The sequence below is a fragment of the Denticeps clupeoides genome, chromosome 14, assembly GCF_900700375.1.
Source record: "Denticeps clupeoides chromosome 14, fDenClu1.1, whole genome shotgun sequence".
In the NCBI taxonomy this organism is placed as follows: domain Eukaryota; kingdom Metazoa; phylum Chordata; class Actinopteri; order Clupeiformes; family Denticipitidae; genus Denticeps; species Denticeps clupeoides.
This window is the reverse complement of record NC_041720.1, coordinates 5,152,048-5,176,401: the sequence shown is the minus strand read 5'-3', so window position 1 is coordinate 5,176,401 and position 24,354 is coordinate 5,152,048. Positions and strand designations below refer to the sequence as shown.

Here is a 24,354-nt window from a genome sequence, read left to right as displayed (position 1 = left end):
AAACGTGCTATGCACAGAGACATGGAGGTGAAAATCATTTTTCAGACTCACCTTTCGTTCTGTTCTCACACAATCGAGTGAGTGCACTCCACACTCGAATTCAGAGAGACCACAAAAGGGAGCTCTGCCCTCCCTTTGTGTGTGTGTGTGTGTGTGTGTGTGTGTGTATCCCGCAGATAATAAAGGTTTCTCACACTGTGACCTGTGGGACGTTGGGGCAGCTATGGGCTTATTGATGATCTGAGGTGTTGTGTGTATGTGTGTATGGATAGTATACATGATTACGCTTTAGAGCCTAATGAAGTTTCCCGCTGACTAATGACTGCACGTCTGTCAGCTAAAACAGAATCTCATCTTTAATTGGCTTACATCTGCTAAACAAATGGGAATGTTTGACTCTCGGTTTAACCACCGAGGTGGTGTATCGCCTGTGGATGTTGAATGTGTGTATATATATACACTGTATGTATGACCTGAGGCTGGTTAGATATGATACATTGCCTTGAGGAGGCTTTACTGAAAACCTCCAGGTTTCCCCATCTGATAAAGAAAAAAAAAATCAATGTACCAAGTCCCCTGTAACTACAAATGATGCCGGCGTTGCCATGGGCGCAGTGAGGAGCCCGGTCACGCCAAAAACTCATTACTCCAGGGATGATTGACGCTTTGCTTGATGGCTTTGCGCGAAATGCCACTTTGCGTCTGCTCTTTGATGTGGAGCAATGCTGGGTCTGATTTGCAGATCAATAAACACTCAGATGTTTGACCAACGCTGTCTGTTTTTTCCAATGTCAATGTGCGCTCTTCTTTTGTTCTATGCCTCATATAACCAAAAACAGGTCCACAATGGTGATAGATAGATAGATAGATAGATAGATAGATAGATAGATAGATAGATAGATAGATAGATAGATAGATAGATAGATAGATAGATAGATAGATAGATAGATAGATAGATAGATAGATAGATAGATAGATACTACGTGGACATCTAAAAATACACAGGGCATGAGAATGCTGCTAAACCTCCCTTTCCCAGTCCTTCAAGACCTCTTGGAGGTTTGGAGTGTGGCCTGAAATAGCTCCTCATGCAATCAGCACATCTCCGCAGCTCTTCATGGGAGGCCTTTTCTCCCGACACTTCAGCCTTTTTTTCAGACGGATCCTCTCATCTATGAAAATCCTTCCTCGCCGCCACCCAGAAACCCCTTCTCTTGGTTCCCAAGTGTCCGACCCATGTCCTTCACGTGTCTCAATGGTCCATGCGCTCATTGAATAATCAGCTACCCCCACCCAACTACTTGTGGATTTCAAACCAGGATTGCCAACATCAATAAAAGATTTCTGAAATGCGGTATAAATATTTGACCACATTTCTTGTCATGCAAGTAGTAGATGGATGGATCCTTGAAGTTTTATATTCAATTTATTTCTTCTTCCAGTGCATTATCAAGAAATATTTTTACTTTTTTGTATTTTGATGTTTCACCTCAAGCATTCTGTTTTGTCCCCCTTCACCATTAAGTGACCAATGAGAAAGATATATATATATATATACATATACACATATATATATATATTTATTTATTTATTTATTTTTATTTATTTATAGTACCATTGCAGTTTAGTAATAAAAGTAGAAAATGCATGAGAAAAAATGCACCCTTGGAAAAACATTAAGATTTAAATGCTTTGAAAAAAAAAAACAACGTCCTGAAACATCATCCTCATTCTGCATCTGTTCTTTTACATTGAGAATTTTTTTTATTCAGCCAAACCTTTTCCTGTCCCAACTTCAACTTTCAAACAGGTCGACTCTGCCAAGTGAGAACGGATCCAAAGTCTCTGGGAAAACTGTTACCATAGCACCCAGACACCTTCAGATAGATCTTGGAAGACAAGAAAATTACATCTTATATTACCTCTGACCCTTCAAAAAATGTGCATCTTAACGTGAACTGGGAGCTTTGTGTCTTGTTGTCACATGACGCCACCCACGTTGCCAGGGGATCACCACCTCGAAGTGGACAGCCAGGAGGCGGAGGGGGAGGGAAGCTGCTTCGCTTTTGCAGATGTGATAAAGTGATAAAGTGAAGTGATTGTCACATGTGATACACAGCAGCACAGCACACGGTGCACACAGTGAAATTTGTCCTCTGCATTTAACCCATCACCCTGAGTGAGCAGTGGGCAGCCATGACAGGCGCCCGGGGAGCAGTGTGTGGGGACGGTGCATTATTCAGTGGCACCTTAGTGGCACCTTGGCGGATCGGGATTCAAACCGGCAACCTTCTGATTATGGGGCCGCTTCCTTAACCTCTAGGCCACCACTGCCCCACATGTGAAGGTGCGAAGCCTCCACCACTGGACCAACCTTTTTTTATTCCTGCGTCACTATCATCTCCACAGGGGTCTTTTTCATGTTGCACAGCAGACCACATCTGGCCAACTACACGTTCCTCGCCCCCCCTCGGGTTTCCTCCTGCTTTATCCCGCACTTCACTAATGTTTGGACACGGGCTGAGACAGCTGCTGTTTTGCCACGAGGAGATAGGGAATCAGTGTTCCGTCTCCGGTGGGGCTCCACTCAGCCGCCATCTGATACGGCCTGATCCCCTCAGCGAGGTCCTGCCTCCGATGGATCGGTTCTTTTCTCTGGCAGCGGCGCAAACTCATTAGCTGCGCCGTGGCGGTTGAAGTGAAACGCCACTTGCCGTTTGCCGGGGGACAGATTGCTCTTAAAGAGGAGAAGAACGTATTGGTGATGAGGTTGACGATAGCTCGCCGAATGATGAACTGGCCCGCTGATGTTCTGAGGTCAAGTCGGCTGAGAGCCTAGTGAGGCCGTGGTAAGAGGCTCATGGTGGAACACAAGGTATTTAAAGTCAGCATGTCCCGCCTCTTTACTTCCCCCATCAGCTCGCCTACGTGACAGCCGCATTGGCTTCATGACAAAAGAAGGGTTATGTCATCGCCTAAGATGAATTTGTGTGAGCAACCAGCTGTCAAAAGTCAACAGTTCAAATTTTACAAGACACACAAACTCCCTATAGTATTCCCAGGATGTTATCAAGTCACTAAAGTCTTTTTTTTTTATGTTGGTCTACCTGTAATTATTGAATCTCAGTCACTCCACTCCAGTATATTTCACTCCTAGAATGAACAAATCCAAGCACACAGACACACTACCTCGGCATTAAAACATCATTATATACCCATTTGTTAATTAACAAATGGGAAATTTGGTTCAGTGGTGTATAGAAATTCTGTTGGGCTCTGAAATAAAGCTGCTCTGTATTAGACAGTTGGGTTGGGCCATCTTCGGGTCAGGCGCCGCTGGCAGTGTGATCAGGTCCTAACTTGGTAGGTTTAGGTCACCGCTCTGGATATCAGTGAGAGGCATAATGGCACATCAAAAGGCCACCAGTTTGCTGATGTCCTATTGGGCACGCCTGAGAAAATAAGCTACATCAAATGAATCAAAGGAAAGATTTCCTTGCCCATTACCTGGCCACTTTGATGCAGGAGACTGAGCCATGGCCCAGTGAGAAATAAGGGATTTGGCCTATTATGGCCGGGAGGGTAAATGAGAGTAATGAATAAAGTAATGGATAAAGCACCATAAAGGAACAGTGACTGTTAATGTAAACTGACTATTAACAGCATTCATTGCCGCTGAGAATTTGTACCATGTACAACTCCATCATACTGATAATATTATAGCATTAAGCATGAAGGAAATGTTTATTGGACTGTATTATGCACAACATAATTTAATTCCATGTATAAAAAAACATGATTTTATTTAGGAAGTAAATACCATCATAATCTTGTCCAATTTCTGTAAATAATGTATTTTGTGTTTGTAATAAGCAGCATATTCAACACAAAGGACACGCCTTGTCTGTAATATATGCACCTTAATAATAATGCAACTTAAATTTAGTTGTTCCTTGAGAAGTAACAATGACGATAAAGATTTATCTCATCTTATCTTATATTATCAGAGTATGCTGCTGGGACATTGTGCCTGAGTGGCCTGGCAGAAATGACTCTGGCACACGATCAAGATGAAGTAGCTGAACTGATTGGATCGGTTTGGCACACGGACCCCATTGAATCGTTGTGCTCTCTCTGCTCTGGACTGCCTCTGAGGGGATGGGTCATCATCCCGCCTAACTGGCTGCCTCCGGTTCATTAGACTCCGGCTCTGGACGCCGCTCCCCAGAAGACTGCCTGAGTCTGTAAAGAGCAGAGATGTATTGAGCCTTCACATGTGCCAAGAGCCATGATATCAAACCAAATTGGACCAGAAAACACTGATTCATTTGAATCTATCTAATATGTCCAAATATAGTCTTTCCCTGATAGGCCACACACGCCTATGAACCAGAAGACCCAGGTTCAAACCCCACTTACTACCATTGTGTCCCTGAGCAAGACAAGACTCCAGGGGGACTGTCCCTGTAACTACTGATTGTAAGTCACTCTGGATAAGGGTGTCTGATAAATGCTGTAAATGTAAATGTCTGCTAATGCGCCCCCCTGGACCCCCTAGACCACCCTGGACCCCCCTGTGACAGTTTACATCTGACTCTGCCGTGGTGCATGTTACATTTTCACTCGCAGTGAGTTCTTATCACACGTAGACGTGGAGGTCTAGATCTGTAATTGTCCCCTCAGTTCGATGCCTGCGCTGTCCGTTAAAGGGAAACTAGCCTGGAACGCAGCACTGCGTATGATACACTTTTTTCCCTCATTAGCACTTTTTTTTTAATCCGCCTGCTGCGGAGCTTAAAACAGGTCTGGAACCCACTTCTGAATGTGTTTCAAGTCTTTTTCCTGTTTGAACACCAATAACAGAAGATATGAGGCTGGACTTTGTTGGCAATCAGGTTTTTACTCCTTCGATGCCATTTTCCCCCAGTAAGGAAGATCAAAGGCATTGAAATTCCGAGCACTGGCGGGAGGAGGAGATGTCGAGTGTGCTGACATTCGCCGAAGGTGAACACACCACTAAGAGTTGTGTCTGGACGAGCAACAGAGGCGCGCACCCGATCCTCCCCAGCGTCGAGCTGTGTTGTGCAAAATGCGATTGCTTTAGGTGGGAGGCACGCAGGATTACTTGCTGCTACAGGCCTATCCACAACACCATGGCAACCATATTATCCTCCATGTGTTTCGTGCTGCTGATCATTCTCTCTGGTGTCTTTTGTCACGTTAGAGCTATGCAAATTGTGCATTTTGCTTAGTACACTTGTGCTGTGGCTTTCGTTCTAACGCACTTCATGTGAGCACCATAGAGAAGTATCCCAATTGTCCCGCTCATTAGCATGCACATCTCTCTCTGTCTCTCTTTATATAAAGCAATAAACTGAATTTGTAATGAAGGAGATCACTTTGGAACCAACTGCCACTCATCTTCAATAAAACATTGTTGTCTGGTTGGCTGTTGCTTTCAGAATTCCCCACCACTTCTGGCAATGGAGCAATGTCAAGTGCGTGTGCGTGTGAGTGAGTGAGTGACATTTGCTCGAAACCTGTCCGTAAATAACCCAACACGTATGGGTTATTCCTCACCCCTGTGCTCCTCTCACTGTTGACCCTGTTATGTACTTAGTACATGTGGCTCCTGGGCCACGATCACTTTCAAAGCGCCGCCGGGCTCGGATCGTCTCCCACACACGAGGCAGTGGACTTCAAAGCCCTGAGCGAGGGAACTGAGGCGGCCAGGCACCCCCGCCTGTCCTGATGATGTCCCTGAGTAGAGAACAGAGGCCGGCGATGCTTTATGCGGATCGCCGGCGAATTCTGATGACCCCATGGAGATATAATACAATGATTTCGGCCCTGTGTAACGTCCCTCGGTTTGACAATTCCGTTTCGTTCGCGTCGGAAAACACTTCTTCCCTCGAAACCCTTTTGCACAGATGAGTTCGGTTTAACCTATTTTCCACTGCTTGTTACCATGGCCACCAAGTTATCGTCGCTGTACAGCGGACCCAAATAACCCAGCGAGCTGCCTTTCTTGTTTAATTAGGGTTGGGTCGAGATTGTGCCTCTCCAATTATTGCCCCATAAAAATAACTTGATAATCAATAAAAAGAAACGACTTGGGAGAAGGCTATGTTTGCAGACAGTGATCATTTGGCAACACTTGCACGATGTCAGTTGTCTCATGTGTGGCATCACAGACCTGCAGGGATTTGTATTTTGCGTTGTGCAGTTCGTTAAAAAAACATGGCATTACATTTATGGCATTTACCAGACGCTGTTATCCAGAGTATGATTGCACAATCTTATAATCAGTAAAGGGACAGTCCCTTTGGAGACACTCATGGTAGTAAGTGGGGTGTGAACTGGTCTTCTGGTTCATAGGCGAGTGTGTTAATCACTATGCAAAAGCTTGAATACCAAGCAGTGAATACTGTAGATTGAACGTTGCTGCTTGGTTATTCGTCCGTTCTCTACAAACCTTCATTCAAGCTCAGGGTGCTGGGATGCTGGAGCCCATCCAAGCATGTTCTCTCCGCACTTTCCACAGGCTTCTTCCCTTTTTTACCATCTCCTCAACTGTTTAAGGTCAGCAAGGACAGTTGCGTGACTGTAACATTTAGCTCACATTTAACATCCAGTCTGGCTACGAAGAGCGTGACCATGTCAGGTAAATTGTGGTAAAAAAAGTATAGAGCATGGTATGTAACCTCAACCCTAAATGTCAAATGACAAGGCTGTGGTACATGCCCATGTTTTATATGAACGAACTTCTAACAGTGAAAGTTTTGCAATCATCTTAGAAGAGCTTTCAGGTAGATTCACCTAGTTTTCTCTCAGACTAGATACGGTCAGCAGACACTGAAACAGGCTTTGGCTACAGATCTATCAATAGCCTTGTATCTATATGTAGCATACATAATGCATTTTCCATCCTCGGCGCAAACAATGACATTTGCCAAAAGCTTCGCTCAGAGTCACTGAGCAAACGTAGGAATTCTCCAACCAAATCCGAAAGGTCGCCCCGCATCGACCATTTCTGCAAAGATGCAATGTGGCAATTCCCTGGGCGTCAAGCCAGGGCCTTGCCAAATGTTGGAATCATGCTCAGCATTCCTATCCAAAGCGCTTCCCCGACGTGATTTGCATTTGGCGCGTCGTCCATGCAGTTTCTCAAAAATACTTCTTCCCGATGCCCCAATTTCTTAATATGCCAACAATGAAAGCAAAAATGTACGTCTGTGTTTCAGCATTTTACATGGCATGCAGATGTTAAATAAATGAACATCGTAATATCTGGCAGGTAGGGGTCCTTTCACATCATAATCTGTTGTGAAAGTGAAGCGATTGTCATTGTGATAATGCCAATCAATACAGCACAGCACATGGGGAGCAGCATGTGGGGACGGTGCTTTGCTCAGTGGCACCTTGGGGGGGTGTGGGGTAGGGTTGGGGAGGAGGGGCTGGGGAGGTCGTTATTCGAAACCGGCAACCATCTGATTTGCATTTGCAGAGACCATTGGAGCGCCCAGTGCAGTAGCACAGTGCAGGACCCACAAAGTTTGCTGAGGTTTGTCATTGTCATAGTACATATGATATTTATATAAATCCATTTAGAGTGAGGTTCATGTCAATTTACCATTCTCTATTTGTTTAACTTCCCACAGCGTAAAATTACGTGCAAAGCTCCGTCCCCACACACTGCTCCCCGGGCGCGTGTGATGGCTGCCCACTGCTCACTCAGGGTGATGGGTTAAATGCAGAGGACACATTTCAATGTGTGCACTGTCTGCTGTGCTGCAATGTCTCTCAATGACAATCACTTTACTTTACTTCATTGAATGGCTTCATACGGTGTATGGCTAGACTAAGGCTGTCCGATTTCTCTATAAATGATTGTGATAATCGGCACTGGGGTTGTGGTTCATAATGATGCCGTTTTTTTTCAAAGGCTGAAGGAGTTTTATTTGACGTCTTAATGTACCATATTTCTCAGTCCAAGCTGGTGAGGGAAAAGAAATGAGAAGCAATCCAGATTTTACTATGATGTACAATTGTGCTCCAAAGCTTTCTTTGCCTGTTAGACGTGGGAATGCATTTTATTGGCTGTTTCGGGAATTGCAATGAAGTGTAAAACCCGCGATCAGTAACCACGTGGGACCAGGATGCAGTGGAGACGATACGCAGGTTTTTAAATAAAAGTATCTGGGTCCATGCCGTGCGCTGATTGGCCAGTCACCCCCCCCTCCCCCCTTCGTGACCACCGTGCATGTGTCACCAGGGTTAACCGGGCACAGTCAAACTCCGAGAGGTGGCGTGGACTCCGTGGTCGCCCCGCGCGCCAACGTCTCCAACGTCGCCACCAGCGTGACGCGCGAACGGCCGACGCGAACACTGGCGCGGCGGTAGCGGAGAAGGAGCGGGGCGCGTAGTTCGGCAAAACTCGGCACCGCGCAACAAGGCAGCGACGCTGCGTTACTGGCGCGTTACTGGCGCTCGTCCTCCGCGCGTTACTGGCGCTCGTGCGCAATGTATTTATAATAATAATAATTTATTATTATTATTATTTAGTATTCTAGTATTACTTTTTCTTTTCTATCGTTTAGTTGCTTTGATGTTCCTTGCGCGACGTCATTGCGCGCTTCTCGCTGCGCGCTTGGGGAGGATGCGGCGCTCCGCGGCGGCGGCGTGATGGCGTGTCGTTGCCCGGGTCCGGTGAACGAGGACAACGCGCGCTTCCTGCTGCTGGCGCTGCTCATCCTGCTGTACCTGGCGTGCGGCGCCGCGGTCTTCTCCGCCCTGGAGCAGCCCAAGGAGCGGCTGGCCAAGGAGCGCTGGGCGCAGCGCCTGGAGCAGTTCGGCCAGAGGCACAACCTGAGCCGGGCGGAGCTGGACAACTTCCTGCGGGCCTACGAGGAGGCGAGCGTGGCGGGGATCCGGGTGGACGGGACGAGACCTCGCTGGGATTTCACCGGCGCCTTGTACTTCGTGGGTACGGTGGTCTCAACGATAGGTAAAAAAAACAATATATATAAAAAATATATAAACTTTCTTGCTATTATGCTCCCCTATGACGTATTGTCAGTAGGGCAGTGGTGACCTAGCGGTTAAGGAAGCGGCCCCGTAATCAGAAGGTTGCCGGTTCGAATCCCGATCCGCCAAGGCACCACTGAGGTGCCACTGAGCAAAGCACCGTCCCCACACACTGCTCACCAAGGCTGATGGTTAAATGAAGAGGACACATTTCACTGTGTGCACCGTGTGCTGTGCTGCAGTGTCTCACAATTACAATCACTTCACTTTACTTTACTTCATTGAATGGCTTCATACGGTGTATGGGTAGACTAAGGCTGTCCGATTTCTCTATAAATTATTGTGATAATTGGCACTGGGGTCGTTGTTCATACTGATGCAGTATTTTTTTTTAGGCTGAAGGAGTTTTATTTGACATCTTATTTTACCATATTTCTCAGCCCTAGCTGGTGAGGGAAAAGAAAGGGAGAAGCACACCAGATTTGACTATGATGTAACTTTGGGGTGGAATATTCCAGAGTGGCAATATTCTTTATGTGAAATATTGGGAAGAGCATACAATATTGCGATGCTACCCTGTAGCAATAAACAGAGCTGGCCTTCATGTCATCGTTGTTCAACATTAATTTGGCACGTCTTGTTCATTCTGCGGTTATAACATCAAGTGAATCAGTGTCACACTCTAATTTACATGAGCTGAGGTCACAATGAGGTCACGGGAATGCTAACGCGATTCGGTAGAATCCCGACCCAGTAGGCTGTCCCTGGTGGGGCTTCGTAATGGCCCTTAAGTGTGCTTAAGCCATAGTGTTCTGAAGCGGCGAGGCTCCTGGTGAGCATTAGCAAACTCTAATTCCCATAATTCAGGCCGAATATGAACCAAAGATTAAAACGATGCCCCGGAGGGCAGGTCGTGGTGCATACATTTCACAGGCACGTTTTCTCACCCCTTTAACCGCCGCGCGTTTCGTATCCGAGCCACAGGTGCCTGAGCAAGACACCAAAACCACTGTAACCGGCGACCGGACATGCCAAACAATGAAAACCCAGAACACTGGCCAGCCCACAACACAACCACGCAACTTTTCCTCCCACGTCCGAGCTGCATCAGCATGCAACGGCTGCTGGCCGTGACCCGTAGCCTCGAGTATTCCTCACGTAACGGTGCTGAGAACACGTCCTTGGTGCCAGTGCAGCCTCGTGGCTCTTTTTAGGAGTTCGCCCACCTGAGAAGTGGGAATATGTGAATATTCTTTGGCAATGAGGAATGCAGAAGAGAACAAGTGTCAGGGCGTGTCAGGGAACCTGTTGGGGAGCCTTATAGGGAAAAATGAACTCTGCAAAACAATAAATAATTGAGTCCTTCGGCTTCCGAACAAAAGCATCTTTAAAAAGGTATCTTCAAAAGCGGCAAAATCCAAAGAATTCCGATCCAGGAATGGGAATTGTGTCTGAACGACAGCTCAAGACCTTCCTCTTTAAAGAATATTTAGATTAAACTGTAATTTTCTTGTTGTCGAACTTTGTGTACAGAACAGAGTGAATAAAATAGATGTATTCATAGTTGGGGTCCTAGTGAACCGGAATTGATCTCTTCATTGATGGTAACTTAAGCACGTTGTAAGTCGCTCTGGATAAGGGCGTCTGCCAAATGCCGTAAATGTAAATGTAAATGTGAATGTAGAACAGCTTTTATGAGCTTTTATGTGCTGATCACCATCAGCAAGCCGGTTCTCGCATCGCATTTGAGACGTGGGGACCGGCAGAACAGGAAGCGCAGACGCAATTATAACTTGGCAGCGAATAAGCCCTGGGTCGTCTTTCCGGGGGGACATGGCAAGCCGTGAATGGCGCCTCTGAGAAGGTGGGCGAGATCGTGGGGGGCCCTCGTGGGTTTCTTGACCCTGTGTTGAAGAGCAGAAATAGTGGTGGTTAGTAGCCTGGTGGGTAACACACTCGCCTATGAACCAGAAGACCCAGGTTCAAATCCCACTTACTACCATTGTGTCCCTGAGCAAGACACTTTACCCTGAGTGTCTCCTGGGGGGGGACTGTCCCTGTAACTACTGATTGTAAGTCTCTCTGAATAAGGCCGTCTGGTAAATGCTGTAAATGTAAATGTACACGAGTGCATTAAAGAGCAGGTCTGTCGGTCCACTGCGTTGTTTTACGGCGTCCTGAGAGCCCCCCCATCACTTCTGGACACATTCTGTTTCCCTCGCAGGTTTCGGGATGACCACCCCTGCGACCGTTGGAGGGAAAGTGTTCCTGATCTTCTACGGGCTGATCGGCTGTGCGGCCACCATCCTGTTCTTCAACCTCTTCCTGGAGCGCGTCATCACTGTGATCGCGTTCGTGCTCAAGTTCTGCCACGAGCGTCGCCACCGCCGCAAAGTGGTGCTCCCTCAGAACGGCCGGCGGCCCTCAGGGGCCGGCGGGGACAGAGGAAGGGACAGCCTGGCTGGCTGGAAGCCGTCGGTCTACTGCGTGATGCTAATCCTAGGCGTGGCCGCCATCGCGGTGTCTTGTTGCGCCTCGGCCTTGTATTCTGCGGCTGAGGGGTGGGGCTACCTGGACTCCCTGTACTTCTGCTTCGTGGCTTTCAGCACCATCGGGTTCGGAGACATGGTTAGCAGCCAGAGGGATTCCTACGGCGGGCAAACGGCCTACCGGGTCTGCAATTTCCTCTTCATTCTCACCGGCGTGTGCTGCATCTACTCGCTCTTCAACGTCATCTCCATCGTCATCAAGCAGGTCCTCAACTGGCTGCTGCGGAGGCTCGAGACGCCGTGCCGGTGCCCCGGGCACCGTCACCCTCGCAGGAACGTGGTGGTGCCAGGTCACCTCAGAAACCGCCGGGACCCTTCCATCGAGACGGACGCCGTAAACGAGAGCGAGACGGACGGCCGGCGAATGTCGGGAGAGATGATCTCCATGAGGGACTTCCTGGCTGCCAACAAGGTCAACCTGGCAATTATGCAGAAGCAGCTCTCGGAAATGGCCAATGGGCATCCACGGCAGCCGGGCTCGAGCTCGCGGCACAACGGCTTCTCTGGGGGTGTGGGAGCTCTTGGCATCATGAACAATCGTTTGGCAGAGACAAGTGTAGACAGATAAACCAGGCTATAGCTCTCTCATATACATATATATGGATTTTTTTTTGTAAATTAAGAACTGATTAAAGAGAAGCAAAGATTTCACTAAATTATTTTTACCCAATTTTTCGAATTCTAAAAGCTGCAGTTAATCCCACAACAACCCCTTGAATCAGCTCCTCTTTAGTTAATTTTTTTAATAGCACAACCTGGAGTCTATTATTGTGATTATAATAATAATAATTATTATAGATATACTGAAAGGCTAGTTGAATTAGATTTATTCTTCTGAAATGAAACATCCTAGTCAGCTTCATTGGTGGGGGGGCATCTTGTGGCTAATAATGCGGAACAAGACGCTGGGCCTGGTTTTGGTGGTGCGGTGCCGTAGTGGAAGTAGCATGTGGGAAGTGTTCACTAACGCAACGTCCATTTTCAAACATTCCACCAAACTCCCCATGAAACATGGCTCATATATGGGGAAATGTCCCCTATTGTCACAATCATCAGGGATTCACAACCAATCAAAAGTTTGGATGCACCTACTCATTTATGGGTCTTGAATTTGTTACATTACAGAACGAAACTGAAAATCCAGGACTATGAAATAAAACGCGTACGTGAAGTTATGTAATAACTTCTGCCGAACCTCATCAATGCAATTACAAGAAACCCTCTACTCTGGGGAAGAACGTTGTGTTTAACTCACCGCAGAGGAGAAACAGACGCCAAACAGGGAGTTACAGCGCCACCTACAGGTGTGGATGGGGGCTTAGACCAGTGTTTGGGTCGTTCTTGTGAGTCTCCGTAACCACCACTGAGAAGGTGAGGCCAAACATTTGACTGGTAGTATAGGGGCGGTACTCATTTTTCTAGGAAGAGAAAGTGAAAGTGAACTTGGGGTTGTAGTAGCGTAGTGGGTAACACACTTGCCTATGAACCAGAAGACCCAGGTTCACTTACTACCATTGTGTCCCTGAGCAAGACACTTAACCCTAAGTTGCTCCAGGGGGACTGTCCCTGTAACTACTGATTGTAAGTCGCTCTGGATAATATCGTCTGATAAATGCTGTAAATGTAACTGATTGTAATACACTGCAGCACAGCACGGGGTGACACAACGAAATGTGTCCTCAGCTTTTAACCCATCACCCTTGGTGAGCAGTGGGCAGCCATGACAGGCGCCCGGGGAGCAGTGTGTGCGGACGGTGCTTTGCCGGTTCAGGATTCGAACCCACAATGCTTCCTTACCCGCTAGGCCAACACTGCCACTAATAGTGAGTAAGTACAGTGGTACTTTAACCAACTCAAAACGTTTTCAGTTTCTTCTGTGCACATTAGTTTATTTTTAATCCCATCCTGTTCATTTAGCATTTATCCATTTGTCCATGAGTCTTTATTGAAAAAGTGGACTCAATACATACAACTAATCATCAATAAGCAATATATGAGGCTGTATTACATAAATGGGTCCAGTTGCTACCAAATCTGTTACTCTTTACTGGAGCAAACCAATGGAAAGTTGGAAAAAATGGAAAGTTGTGTTATGCCAAACCATGTTGTGCAGAGGGAAGGCAACCTACGACAGCTGTTATAGCATCTGCCAGAACTCTGTCATCAGCACCAACTTTGGATCTGGTGGATTTGAGTGGCGCAGGACGGGAAATGCCAGCGCTCGTGCTTTTCACAAGACTCGTGGGGACGCGCCACATTTGCGACGGCGCACGTGCTATCGTCCTTGTCCGGCGTCTGCTTCCTTTCACACTGGTGCTGCGGTGATGCCCTCGTCCAGTATGTGAAGAAAGAAAACCGAGGTGTTACAGGTGTTTTTTCACCCTTCAGCGCATCAGAAGGACAGCTAGTGCTCCGGGAACGGAACTCACGAAGCTTCTCAGAAGCTCTATTAGAGGGGGTGCGAAGATGCCACCTCCAGGATGTTTTTTTTTAAAGCATTGAAACCAAGCACAAATTATATTCTGGAACATCATCAATGATGTCTTGTTCACAAAGGTAAAAGGCTGCTTAGAACTGACCACGTCTTCCCCCATTTGCTCATTAATTCTCAGTGAGACGGCTGCTCTGAATCTATGGGGGGTGATACTGCTATGTGACAAGTGGCAGGAGGACGGTGTACTGATCTATATATATATATTTTTGTATAAAATGGCAGAGAATGTTCACAAAATTGCTGTACATCTTGCACCAGTAGATCTTGTAATTATGCTGTGTATAGTTTTACTGATGTAATACTCCATAATGTAATGAAGAATGACGTTTCTTGAAAAATGAATAAATTGGAGTTGAGCATCCATGTGGCATCCATGTTTTTTGGAAACACGAATATAAAATGTATACAGACTGTCGACTTCCTCCTCCTCACCCCAAAATCCTCAGCATGCCAGACCAGCTCCCTCATTTGAAAGTAAAACAAGCAGCCCGTTTCACTCTCGATAATTAACGTTGATATTTCAGCTCATGATGATTCTCATCTGCCGGCTAAATTTCTCCATGTTCCTATTTGACTCATTAAAATTCTTATTTACGAGAGCATGTCAATAACAAGGTTTGTGATTGTTTTTTGGCAGTATTTCATATCTATGTATCTATCAATACACACACACACACACACACCTCTGTCCTTTTTATTGACCTCTTATTTCCCCAGCTGCCACGGGGCACAGCTGCTAAGCGGTTGGTGTAGTAAAACAAAAATGATGCTTTTCTGCAATAGAATAAAATGGAGGCGGTGTATCTCTTATTATTACACGAATGAAAGGTGCAATAAACTATTCAAAAATACAACAAAAAGGCTAATGCTTGTTATCGTGTCATCTTTTTTTTTTTTACATAAACAGCCATCCACTCCACGAAAAGAATATAACCAACCAGCTAATCACAATGATTTCAAGTTGTCATGGAGACAAAAAGGGGGAAAAAGCAGAGATGGGCACAGCGGGCACAGAGAAGACCAGCTGCCGTAGGGAAAAATGGAGCGACCAATGGTTATAATAGAGGAATGACACGGGACCCCACAGGGTGGAAGAACAGCTCAGATGGGAGAGTGGTGGTGTGATCATGTGACCACATGCACCACACGCAGGACTCCTTTTCTTCACACCACTTGAGCCGGCATGTTAGGACTGGGGGGGGGGGCTCCCACTAGGGCCTGTGGACATATGCACGTCCTGCATGAATGGATCTTCAATGCATCTCAAGACACTGAAGAACATGGTGCCTATAAAATCTGAAGTAAAAGCAGGCAGGGAATTTCCTATTCATTTGTATAATGCTTTCCCCAGAGAATTTTAATGGGTTGTTAATGCGCATTGTTATAAAGACAGATTATTTTTCATAATTACTCCAAATACCATAATTGCAATGTTTATCTTGCCTGTTACTTTAATTCATGTATTTTTAACCTTTTCAGATTTATATTTTAAATGTAATTAAATGCTACATATATCTCTCCTCTCAAAGCATGTGGGAATTTTTTGGAAAGTGGAATTCTATTATGGAATTACCTACATAAATAAGAACAGTATGAAGTACATAATGGTTTTCTGGTTATAAAGCAATTATTCAGACACTAATAAATGTTTCTGTGTTTTTACCAACATAATGTTTTCTTTATGGTTATTCAGAAACCAAACAAAACCTTATCTAACAAATTCATGTAATTTAATATACTTTTTTCTAATAAACGAATTTACATTTTGCTCATCTGAAAAATATATAGTCTCGCCGACATAAAGCAAAAACTTTGTTTACGATCCTTTATTTATTAGTGTCCATTATCGTGACGCGGCCAGCAAGGCTTGACCCAAGCTGCTTCCCGTAGTTCCCGTGTGACGTCATTTTCCGGGGACGAACCGGTGGCAAGATGGTGAGTGAGACATCAATTTTTTCATGATTAAAGAAGCGCTTGCTGTTCTTTTATACAACGCGAGGATGCCTGGGAAATATTAATATTGTCAAAATGTGAAGGAAAAAAAAGAGGAAGACCGTTCTTAGCTAGTGGATTATGCTTAGCCTCGGTGTCGGCTAGCTGCATTATTCGGACCTCGTATGCCTGTTATTGTCTCGTACCTGCGGTTTTAAAATCGGAACGCGTAAGTGAAAATTAGTTTTTTATAATCCGTGCTTTTAATTGAGCTTAACGGATACGGCAGCAGGACCTGTCGCGATATTTTGGTAGTTTTAGACCGTCTTCAGGCTGCAAATGAGAGTCTGACTTCTGTACAACAAATGATAGTCTTCTGCTGCAAATGGGAGTCTGACTTCTGTACAACAATACTAAACAGCAGGTAAGCATTGTACTGTGCTGTTTTTACATGGCTTTATTACAATGCCAGGTGCCAGGTCTTCGTCCCGTCCTCCCACAGGAAATCCCCTGTCGGGGGGTAAGGTGAGAAGGATGGGACAAAATGACCAGGCGGAACGCCCACAGATTTTCTCTTCGTGTGACAGAGACGTTGCGTCGAATTGTATGTAACATGTAACATCAGTCAGGAAACGCGGTGAAATGTGCCATGGCAGTTGGTTGAAGTTATATCTATATTAAGGCGTGTCGTTTTATCACGTCACGTACACAGTCATGCACGGTATGATATGCAGTGAAATGCTTTAGCGACTGCTATAGACATCAATATTGCAAGTATATAGTGAACCAATATGCAAATATTGCAAACATAACCAAATATTGCACTTATGCTTTTAACATAAAATATGTGTAACAGGTAGGGTGAAGGTGTGCAAATGTGTAAAGTGAAAGTAAAGTAAAAAAAAATGTGCAAGGTTCATGGTTGCTAAGTCCAAAAGTGAATGAAAGTATCGTGGTTTATTGCGATGCGGTACATATCGCGATATTCTACAGTGAAAATGAAAGCACAGAGGTGGTGTTCGGGCTGCTCGGCCTCTCAGCAGGCATCAGTACCGCTGTCATATTTGTACAGGGTTCCCAGCTCAGTCAGTCACGCCTCTCTGACAGAACGAGTGTGTGACATTTCATGAGGAAGATTTTATCTAATTTCATCTTGTATGTTATGAAATTTTGTGTTTGACAAATAATCTGTCATCCCAGCCCCATCCTATAGGAAAGGCACAGCTCCTGTTCTGACACCTCTATATATTGTATATTTAGTTCATTGTCTATAGTTCTTAGACAAATCTGTACAAAATCCTTCTGTTTATGGACCTGCCCTGTCTGTAGTTATTTTTTTCCCAAATAAGAAGGTAAATGGATGTTAAGGCAGACAATGTTGACAGGCGGATTTCTATCACTAAAAATCTAAAAGCCTTGTTCGCTTACTGTTAGTTTAAAATAAAAAAAGTGCAACAAAAATGACTTTATTTATTTAAATAACTGTGATTACCATTTTGGCCATAATCATGCAGCTCTAGCTGATATGCAAGATGCTGTGTACGATCTGTGTGGATCACGTTCTATTAATAATTCAGCCAAAACATCATAACTCACAACCAAATTTTGTATAAAATAAAATATCAATATTTGATATCCCGGTATCGCTACAATATCACCACGTTAAATATCACGGTATATTGCTGTATCGATATTTTCTAACACCCCTAGAAGTTACCATAAATGCATTTTACACATGAGTTGTAAACAGTGGATGCGGCGTAAATCATGCTGCTTTTTGCTTATAGGGTCAGAGCCAAAGTGGAGGTCATGGTCCTGGAGGCGGTAAGAAAGATGACAAGGTGACTGACATGGCCCATTGTGTCTTAAATATAGATTATAGCCAATTATATATTAAAAATTGTACCACCCTTTCATAATTTTTTATTGTGATAGGATAAGAAGAAAAAATATGAGCCTCCCATTCCTACTCGAGTTGGGAAAAAGAAGAAGAAAACGAAGGGCCCGGATGCAGCCAGCAAGTTACCTTTAGGTTAGTTTTACTTTTTTTTTTTTTTTGTCACTTTGAGTAATAACGTCAGAGAATTTCTGACTATCAGGGAATTCATATAGAATCTATATCATATAGTGCATTAGCCATAACCTTGTGTATTTATGTGTTCTTTCTCCAAAAATTTTGAATTTTTAAACCCTTTAAATGGAAATTATACTTTTCAGGGAAAAGTCAGGGAAAGTTGTGGAAAAGTCTGACTTTGGTAACACTCTTTATTCACTACCTTATAGTCACCCCTCACACACAATGCAGACTGAAGCTCCTCAAGCAGGAGAGGATCAAAGATTACCTGCTGATGGAGGAGGAGTTCATTCGAAACCAGGAGCAGATGAAGCCACTGGAGGAGAAGCAAGAAGTCCGTACATCCCTGATGAGCGTTTCATTCATGCAGCCTCTTACCACGCCGCACACTTCTAAATCGGTGTTCCGGTTTTCACCAGGAGGAGAGGTCGAAGGTTGATGACTTGAGGGGCACCCCCATGTCAGTGGGCACACTCGAGGAGATCATCGACGACAACCACGCTATCGTGTCCACCTCGGTCGGCTCAGAGCACTACGTCAGCATTCTGTCCTTCGTGGATAAGGACCTGCTGGAGCCGGGCTGCTCCGTGTTACTGAATCATAAGGTGAAACCCCGAATCAAGCAGGACTCCATAGCGCTGCTTCATTCAGATGTGTATCAGGAAACTTTTATTAATCCCGGAGGAAATTGCTCATGTAATGACTGCAGAGAGACATAAAATCTGTATTGTAAATAATGCACATAGTCTTTCACGCAAGACTTAATTAATAAACGTACATACATTTTCTGTTTGTTCACAACATTGTGGAGTGAGTGGTTTACATTGTCCAGACTTCAGTCCATCATGGACAACGTTCTCCTTTCAGCCACAGTTTCCATGTTGTCCAGATCCTCACCCAGCACAGAACCGTGTGCAGGTGGGCATCCGCTTCAGAGCTGCGCTGTTCTCTTCCCGTAGGTCCATGCAGTCATCGGGGTGCTTATGGACGATACCGACCCTCTGGTTACCGTCATGAAGGTGGAGAAGGCTCCTCAAGAGACGTACGCTGACATTGGAGGGCTGGACAATCAGATTCAAGAAATCAAGGTGCGGCCCTGTTTAGATGCTGCTGCCTTTTCTTCTTCTTGTGTTTCATGACGTTGCCAAAAAAAAGGACCAAAATAATTCAAATGTGATTTATTATTATTTTTTTTTTTTTTATGGTGTTTGTTTCTGTGTACAGGAGTCAGTCGAGCTCCCACTGACACACCCAGAATACTATGAGGAGATGGGCATCAAACCTCCTAAAGGAGTCATTCTCTATGGCCCACCAGGCACAGGTAACTATGCACTTTCATGGACCCTTCCTTAAGAACTTCACCCAGTAGGTAAATATTAAATTCCTCTTAAAGGCAAGACACTCTTGGCCAAGGCCGTGGCCAACCAGACGTCAGCAACATTCTTGCGAGTTGTGGGTTCCGAGCTGATCCAGAAGTACCTAGGCGATGGTCCTAAACTTGTGCGTGAGCTTTTCAGAGTTGCAGAGGAACATGCCCCTTCTATCGTCTTCATTGATGAGATTGATGCCATTGGTACAAAGAGGTAATATAAGGGTCTGCTTCTTTTCGATTATTCTTTATTCATATTATTTGGCCTAATCCAAAAATCTGCTGTCTGTAGGTATGACTCCAATTCTGGAGGTGAGCGGGAGATCCAGAGGACCATGCTGGAGCTGCTGAACCAGTTGGATGGATTTGATTCTCGAGGTGACGTCAAGGTCATTATGGCTACTAACAGGATTGAGACCCTGGACCCCGCCCTCATCAGACCAGGTGAGCGCAGTCACAATGCAAAAAAAATGCTCTAAAATCCAGTCTTATACATTATTTAAAATGTATGACGTTCCCAGGACGAATTGATCGGAAGATCGAGTTCCCGCTGCCAGATGAGAAAACGAAGAGGCGGATCTTTCAGATTCACACCAGCAGGATGACTGTGGCTGAGGATGTGACCTTGGATGACCTCATCCTGGCCAAAGATGACCTCTCGGGTGCAGACATTAAGGTAAAGTCATTGTCAGAAGTTATGATGCTGGTCTGTGCTGCCACCATGTGGCAATTTTCGAAAGGGAAAAAAAAACTATGTGTGTGTATGTACAGTACAGGCCAAAAGTTTGGACACACCTTCTCATTCAATGTGTTTTCTTTATTCTCATCACCATTTACATTGGTAGATTCTCACTGAAGGCATCAAAAATATGAATGAACACATGTGAAGTTATGTACTTTGCACACTCTTGGCATTCTCTCGATGAGCTTCAAGAGATGGTTTTCCAACAGTCTTGAAGGAGTTCCCAGAGGTGTTTAGCACTTGTTGGCCAATTTGCCTTCACTCTGCGGTCCAGCTCAGAGTGAAATATAAAATTTCCAAACTGTTACCCAACGTTAGCGTTTTGCTATTTTTTCTTCTAAAGATAACGATCACTCCTACATCACCGGTTCTCTCTACTGGACTGGCAAAGTTTAGGGGTCGATTCCCTTTTTTCTGTGGAAGAGCGTGGCACTGGTCCCAAATTTGGAACTGACACAGGAACCGGAGAAAAGGGGAATCTATGCCAGCAGCTATAGACGATGTTGAAATGCTTTTATCTGGTAGTGTATATTTTAGTTTTCATAGATTTTTTTAACAGTGTACACGCCCGGTACTCTGGGAACTACTGCTTCAGAGCATGTACCAACTTTGCACCTTCTGGAGGTGGCTTTATGAATGAGGTGCTCCTTCGTTCTGTTACTGCAGTGTTAATCGGGTTATTAAAATGCCTCATTTTCCCTTGTTTCACGTTTTGTAGGCCATCTGTACAGAGGCTGGACTAATGGCCCTTCGGGAACGCAGGATGAAGGTCACCAATGAGGACTTCAAGAAGTCCAAAGAGAACGTCCTTTACAAAAAGCAAGAGGGGACACCGGAGGGCCTGTACCTTTAAGCTCAATCCTTTATTCTCCCCCTCCGCACATGTGTGAAACATTTTGATACATTTTATTTGTGTCATATGCCATTTTGTCACCGCAGAATATGCAGGTAATGAATAAAATATTAAGTGAAAAGTAATAACGTTTTGTCTGGTTATCGAAGGTGCTCAGAACCCAGCAGAAACTATGGCGAAGTTGCAATTCATGCTTGTGCAGAGCTATAATATAAGGTGCATATGTCTGAAAACGAGGTTTACAGCCCAGTACAGTCAGTCCCCTCTCGTTGATCTTTCATCTATACCTTTCAGTATTCAGTCTTCATTGGACCTAATGTCTGTAACAAGAATATAGTAATGCAGTGCAAATCTGCTACTTTCTGCTACTTAACGTCTACGTCAAACTAATTTACTTTCCCAAAATCAGCTGAATTCAAGAATGCATTGATCTGACCATTAGGGTGCTCCTCCTCACTGTGCTTTGTGAGCGAAATTTAATTTGCATCAAAGGGAAAATGAACTTGACTGAAAGTGAAACTAAATCTATACTATAAAACTATATTTGAAAATGTAAAAGGCAGGTGAGTTCAAATCATTCTAAATGTTTGTTTTATATATATATATATATATAATGGTTTATTGTTTTGATAGAGAGTTCGTGCTTTAATGCATTACATTACATGGCACTCCGTCCACTTGAGGGGTGGAATGAGAAGCTTGATGTTGCACGCTTACTCTGCACACACCACTTTCACTTTGCTGAGGCAAAATTATTACTGTAAATTCTCATCTAGTTACGACACACCTTTATTTTTTCATTAGGCAAACTAATAGCAAATGTACTGTGCTTGTGCTCATTAAATAAATCACATGTGTATATAAATAGAATTCATAGCACTGTCAAAATTTAGGCACTAATAACTGCAAGCAATGAAAATGAATGACCGGCCCTAACACCGCTGCGTTATGTTCTACTGTACACTGAAGCACGCAAGTCACATCAACTCTTGACTGTTAGTGTGTTTTACACCCAACTGATTGGCCAGTCCTTTCTGGAAAATTGCATAAATAAACTTGATTGGCTTAAAAAAATGTTACTTTCAGCCACTAACACCGCAAGCGACGTGAAGTGATGGACCATCGGGTCAGTTGGGTGGCCCCAGAAGTAGATGCCTTCAGCGCATACAGTGCAGCCTCTTCCCACACTTGTTCCTGTGATATTATAGCGAACTCTAGTCTTAATTGCGACTAATTGTAATTCATTGTTTGTGAAATTTGTGATCCATTAACATCACTTGACTAACATGCTTTCACTAACAACAAGTGCATTCTGAAGACGAGTCGTTGCCCTGACTCTTGTTTAATGGATTATCGTTTCAAGTAATGATCTGCGTGTGAAATTGAGCATGTTCTAAGATGCTCGAGGCTTATGGCAAACCACTGTGCAGCTAAGAGAGTTTATACGGTTGAATTTGGGGTGGAGGTCTGGTTGTGGTATGTTGCATCAGCCTTACTGTGATGAGCAAGAAGCAATATTACGGTTATGATTACCACACCAATAACGGCAACAGCAATAAAGCAGCATTTCCGTGGTACCGAACCGCCGCGAGGTGCATCAGGAGAAACATCAGAGTCCTCCACCACGTAACCCATCAGGAAATCAGACACCTGCTTCAATGCGGCATCGTTTCTGGGATCGCTCATAATCCCTTCGTCCTCGTTGAACAGGATGTCCACCACGAGGATATTGTCTCGTTTGGCAAACCTTCGGCTCTCTGGCACCACGTAGTCTCTTTCGTAGGTGGAGTGGAAGACTGCAAGGACAGCATGTTTATCGGCTGCACAATGGGGGGGGAAAGGAGAGTGGGATCAGTTTCATTTTCGATTGTCACTTTGCCAGATACCTGTCAGGAACGAAACAAACAAGTCAAAATGAAATAAGAACTGAAAGTGGTACACTGAGACAGTCTAGAGACACCAGAGCCCTAAACGGCAGTCTGGGAGACGTTACGGTTTTACACCCAGACAACACGCCACTTAGAAACTTTTTTTTTTTTATCCTGGTATGGCACTGTGTTGGTGTTGGAGGTCAGTTTCAGTGGACCTCCTAATAAACGTAGTCTTGAATATAAACTGTCAAGAGACCTCAATGAGGTGATGTGCAATGAAAGTGAGTTAAGATTTTAAAATGTACCAAATAACAGAAGATTGGCTTCAGAGTTGGGGAATTCTAAAGAATTCCTGTAAAAGTAATCAAAAGTAAAGGGCCAACCCTACTTTTTAGTTTCAATCAGTTGAAGGGAATCATCACGAAACATCTTGCAGAAAACGTGATGGTTTCAGTTTCAAAATTAAAAGTGACATGCTACCAGACATCCTGTACTGTATGAATTGGTCTGTGACTAATATGGTTAATAACAGATGTGATGTCATTTGTAACTTCTCACGTCGAGGTAGGTTTCCTTCCAATTAACATGCATAAATAACGGACAGGAACCGATGTCCATCTGTCCAGAACCGTTACCTGGAATCCCCTGGACTGCACCCTCAACGTCTGTCCCGACCCGAGAGGTTATGGTGCAGAAGGCTAGAGTTACGTCACTCTGGTCTTTGTTAGTTTCTTGTAACCCCACCCGATTATCTAGACGAGACTTGAACTCATTATGCCAAGCGTGGCGCTGCCCGGTGACAAAGACATTCACTCCTTTTTTACCTGAAAAGCGAGGTTAAAGATAAACGTATAATACAACAGCATATAGTATAATAACAGCATGTAGATCAGGATCTCTGATTGAATACAGTTGCAAATTACAGCCATGGCCATAACATTTTACACACATTTCCCCGCCTTTATATGTCTTTTTATATTATTTTCATAGAATGTAAATTGTATATTTTGACACAGGAGGCACGTGGCAGTACCGGATGTTTATCCGTTAGAACATGTTATCTGCCATATCAGCCGATTTACCTGCACCCTGAAATAAACCCCGTCGGCACTTAACACCTCACGATTAAGGCCACTAAATCTGTCATTGACACAAAGGAACTGTTGTCATCTGATCTTACCTGCCATGGTCCCGGCCTGTCTTCACTGGGCTTGTGGGAGAGGAGAAGTGCCGCGGGCGTCGCCGGGAGAGAAGTCCCGGTGCTTTCACTTTCACATTGAGTCATGCGTCCGTCCAAAATGGACGCAGGGGATGCAACCCTGGATCTGGGGCACTAGGGGCCCTCAGACCTCGGCCTTATACAGGGGTGGGCTCACTTTCACCGTTCTCGGTCACATCTGCAATTTCCCACTTGTGGGACTAATAAAGGTTGATGGGACGTTT

General features: G+C 44.7%; 2 protein-coding genes across 2 annotated transcripts; both read left to right on the top strand.

Moving 5' to 3' along the window:
* The first annotated feature begins 8,289 nt into the window (after nucleotides 1-8,289).
* kcnk13b (potassium channel, subfamily K, member 13b) lies at nucleotides 8,290-13,067 on the top strand. Its single transcript, XM_028953256.1, has 2 exons — nucleotides 8,290-9,007; nucleotides 11,252-13,067. Exons 1-2 carry the CDS (start codon nucleotides 8,686-8,688, stop codon nucleotides 12,142-12,144), a joined length of 1,215 nt encoding a protein of 404 aa, XP_028809089.1. The 5' UTR covers nucleotides 8,290-8,685; the 3' UTR covers nucleotides 12,145-13,067.
* A 2,906-nt stretch (nucleotides 13,068-15,973) lies between these two features.
* Nucleotides 15,974-21,165, top strand: psmc1b (proteasome 26S subunit, ATPase 1b). The gene is made up of 11 exons (XM_028953092.1): nucleotides 15,974-16,005; nucleotides 17,790-17,843; nucleotides 17,938-18,034; nucleotides 18,286-18,410; nucleotides 18,496-18,681; nucleotides 19,036-19,164; nucleotides 19,301-19,397; nucleotides 19,470-19,659; nucleotides 19,738-19,889; nucleotides 19,967-20,121; nucleotides 20,906-21,165. The coding sequence occupies exons 1-11, from the start codon at nucleotides 16,003-16,005 to the stop codon at nucleotides 21,038-21,040; spliced, it is 1,323 nt and encodes a 440-aa protein (XP_028808925.1). The 5' UTR covers nucleotides 15,974-16,002; the 3' UTR covers nucleotides 21,041-21,165.
* Nucleotides 21,166-24,354: the final 3,189 nt, after the last annotated feature.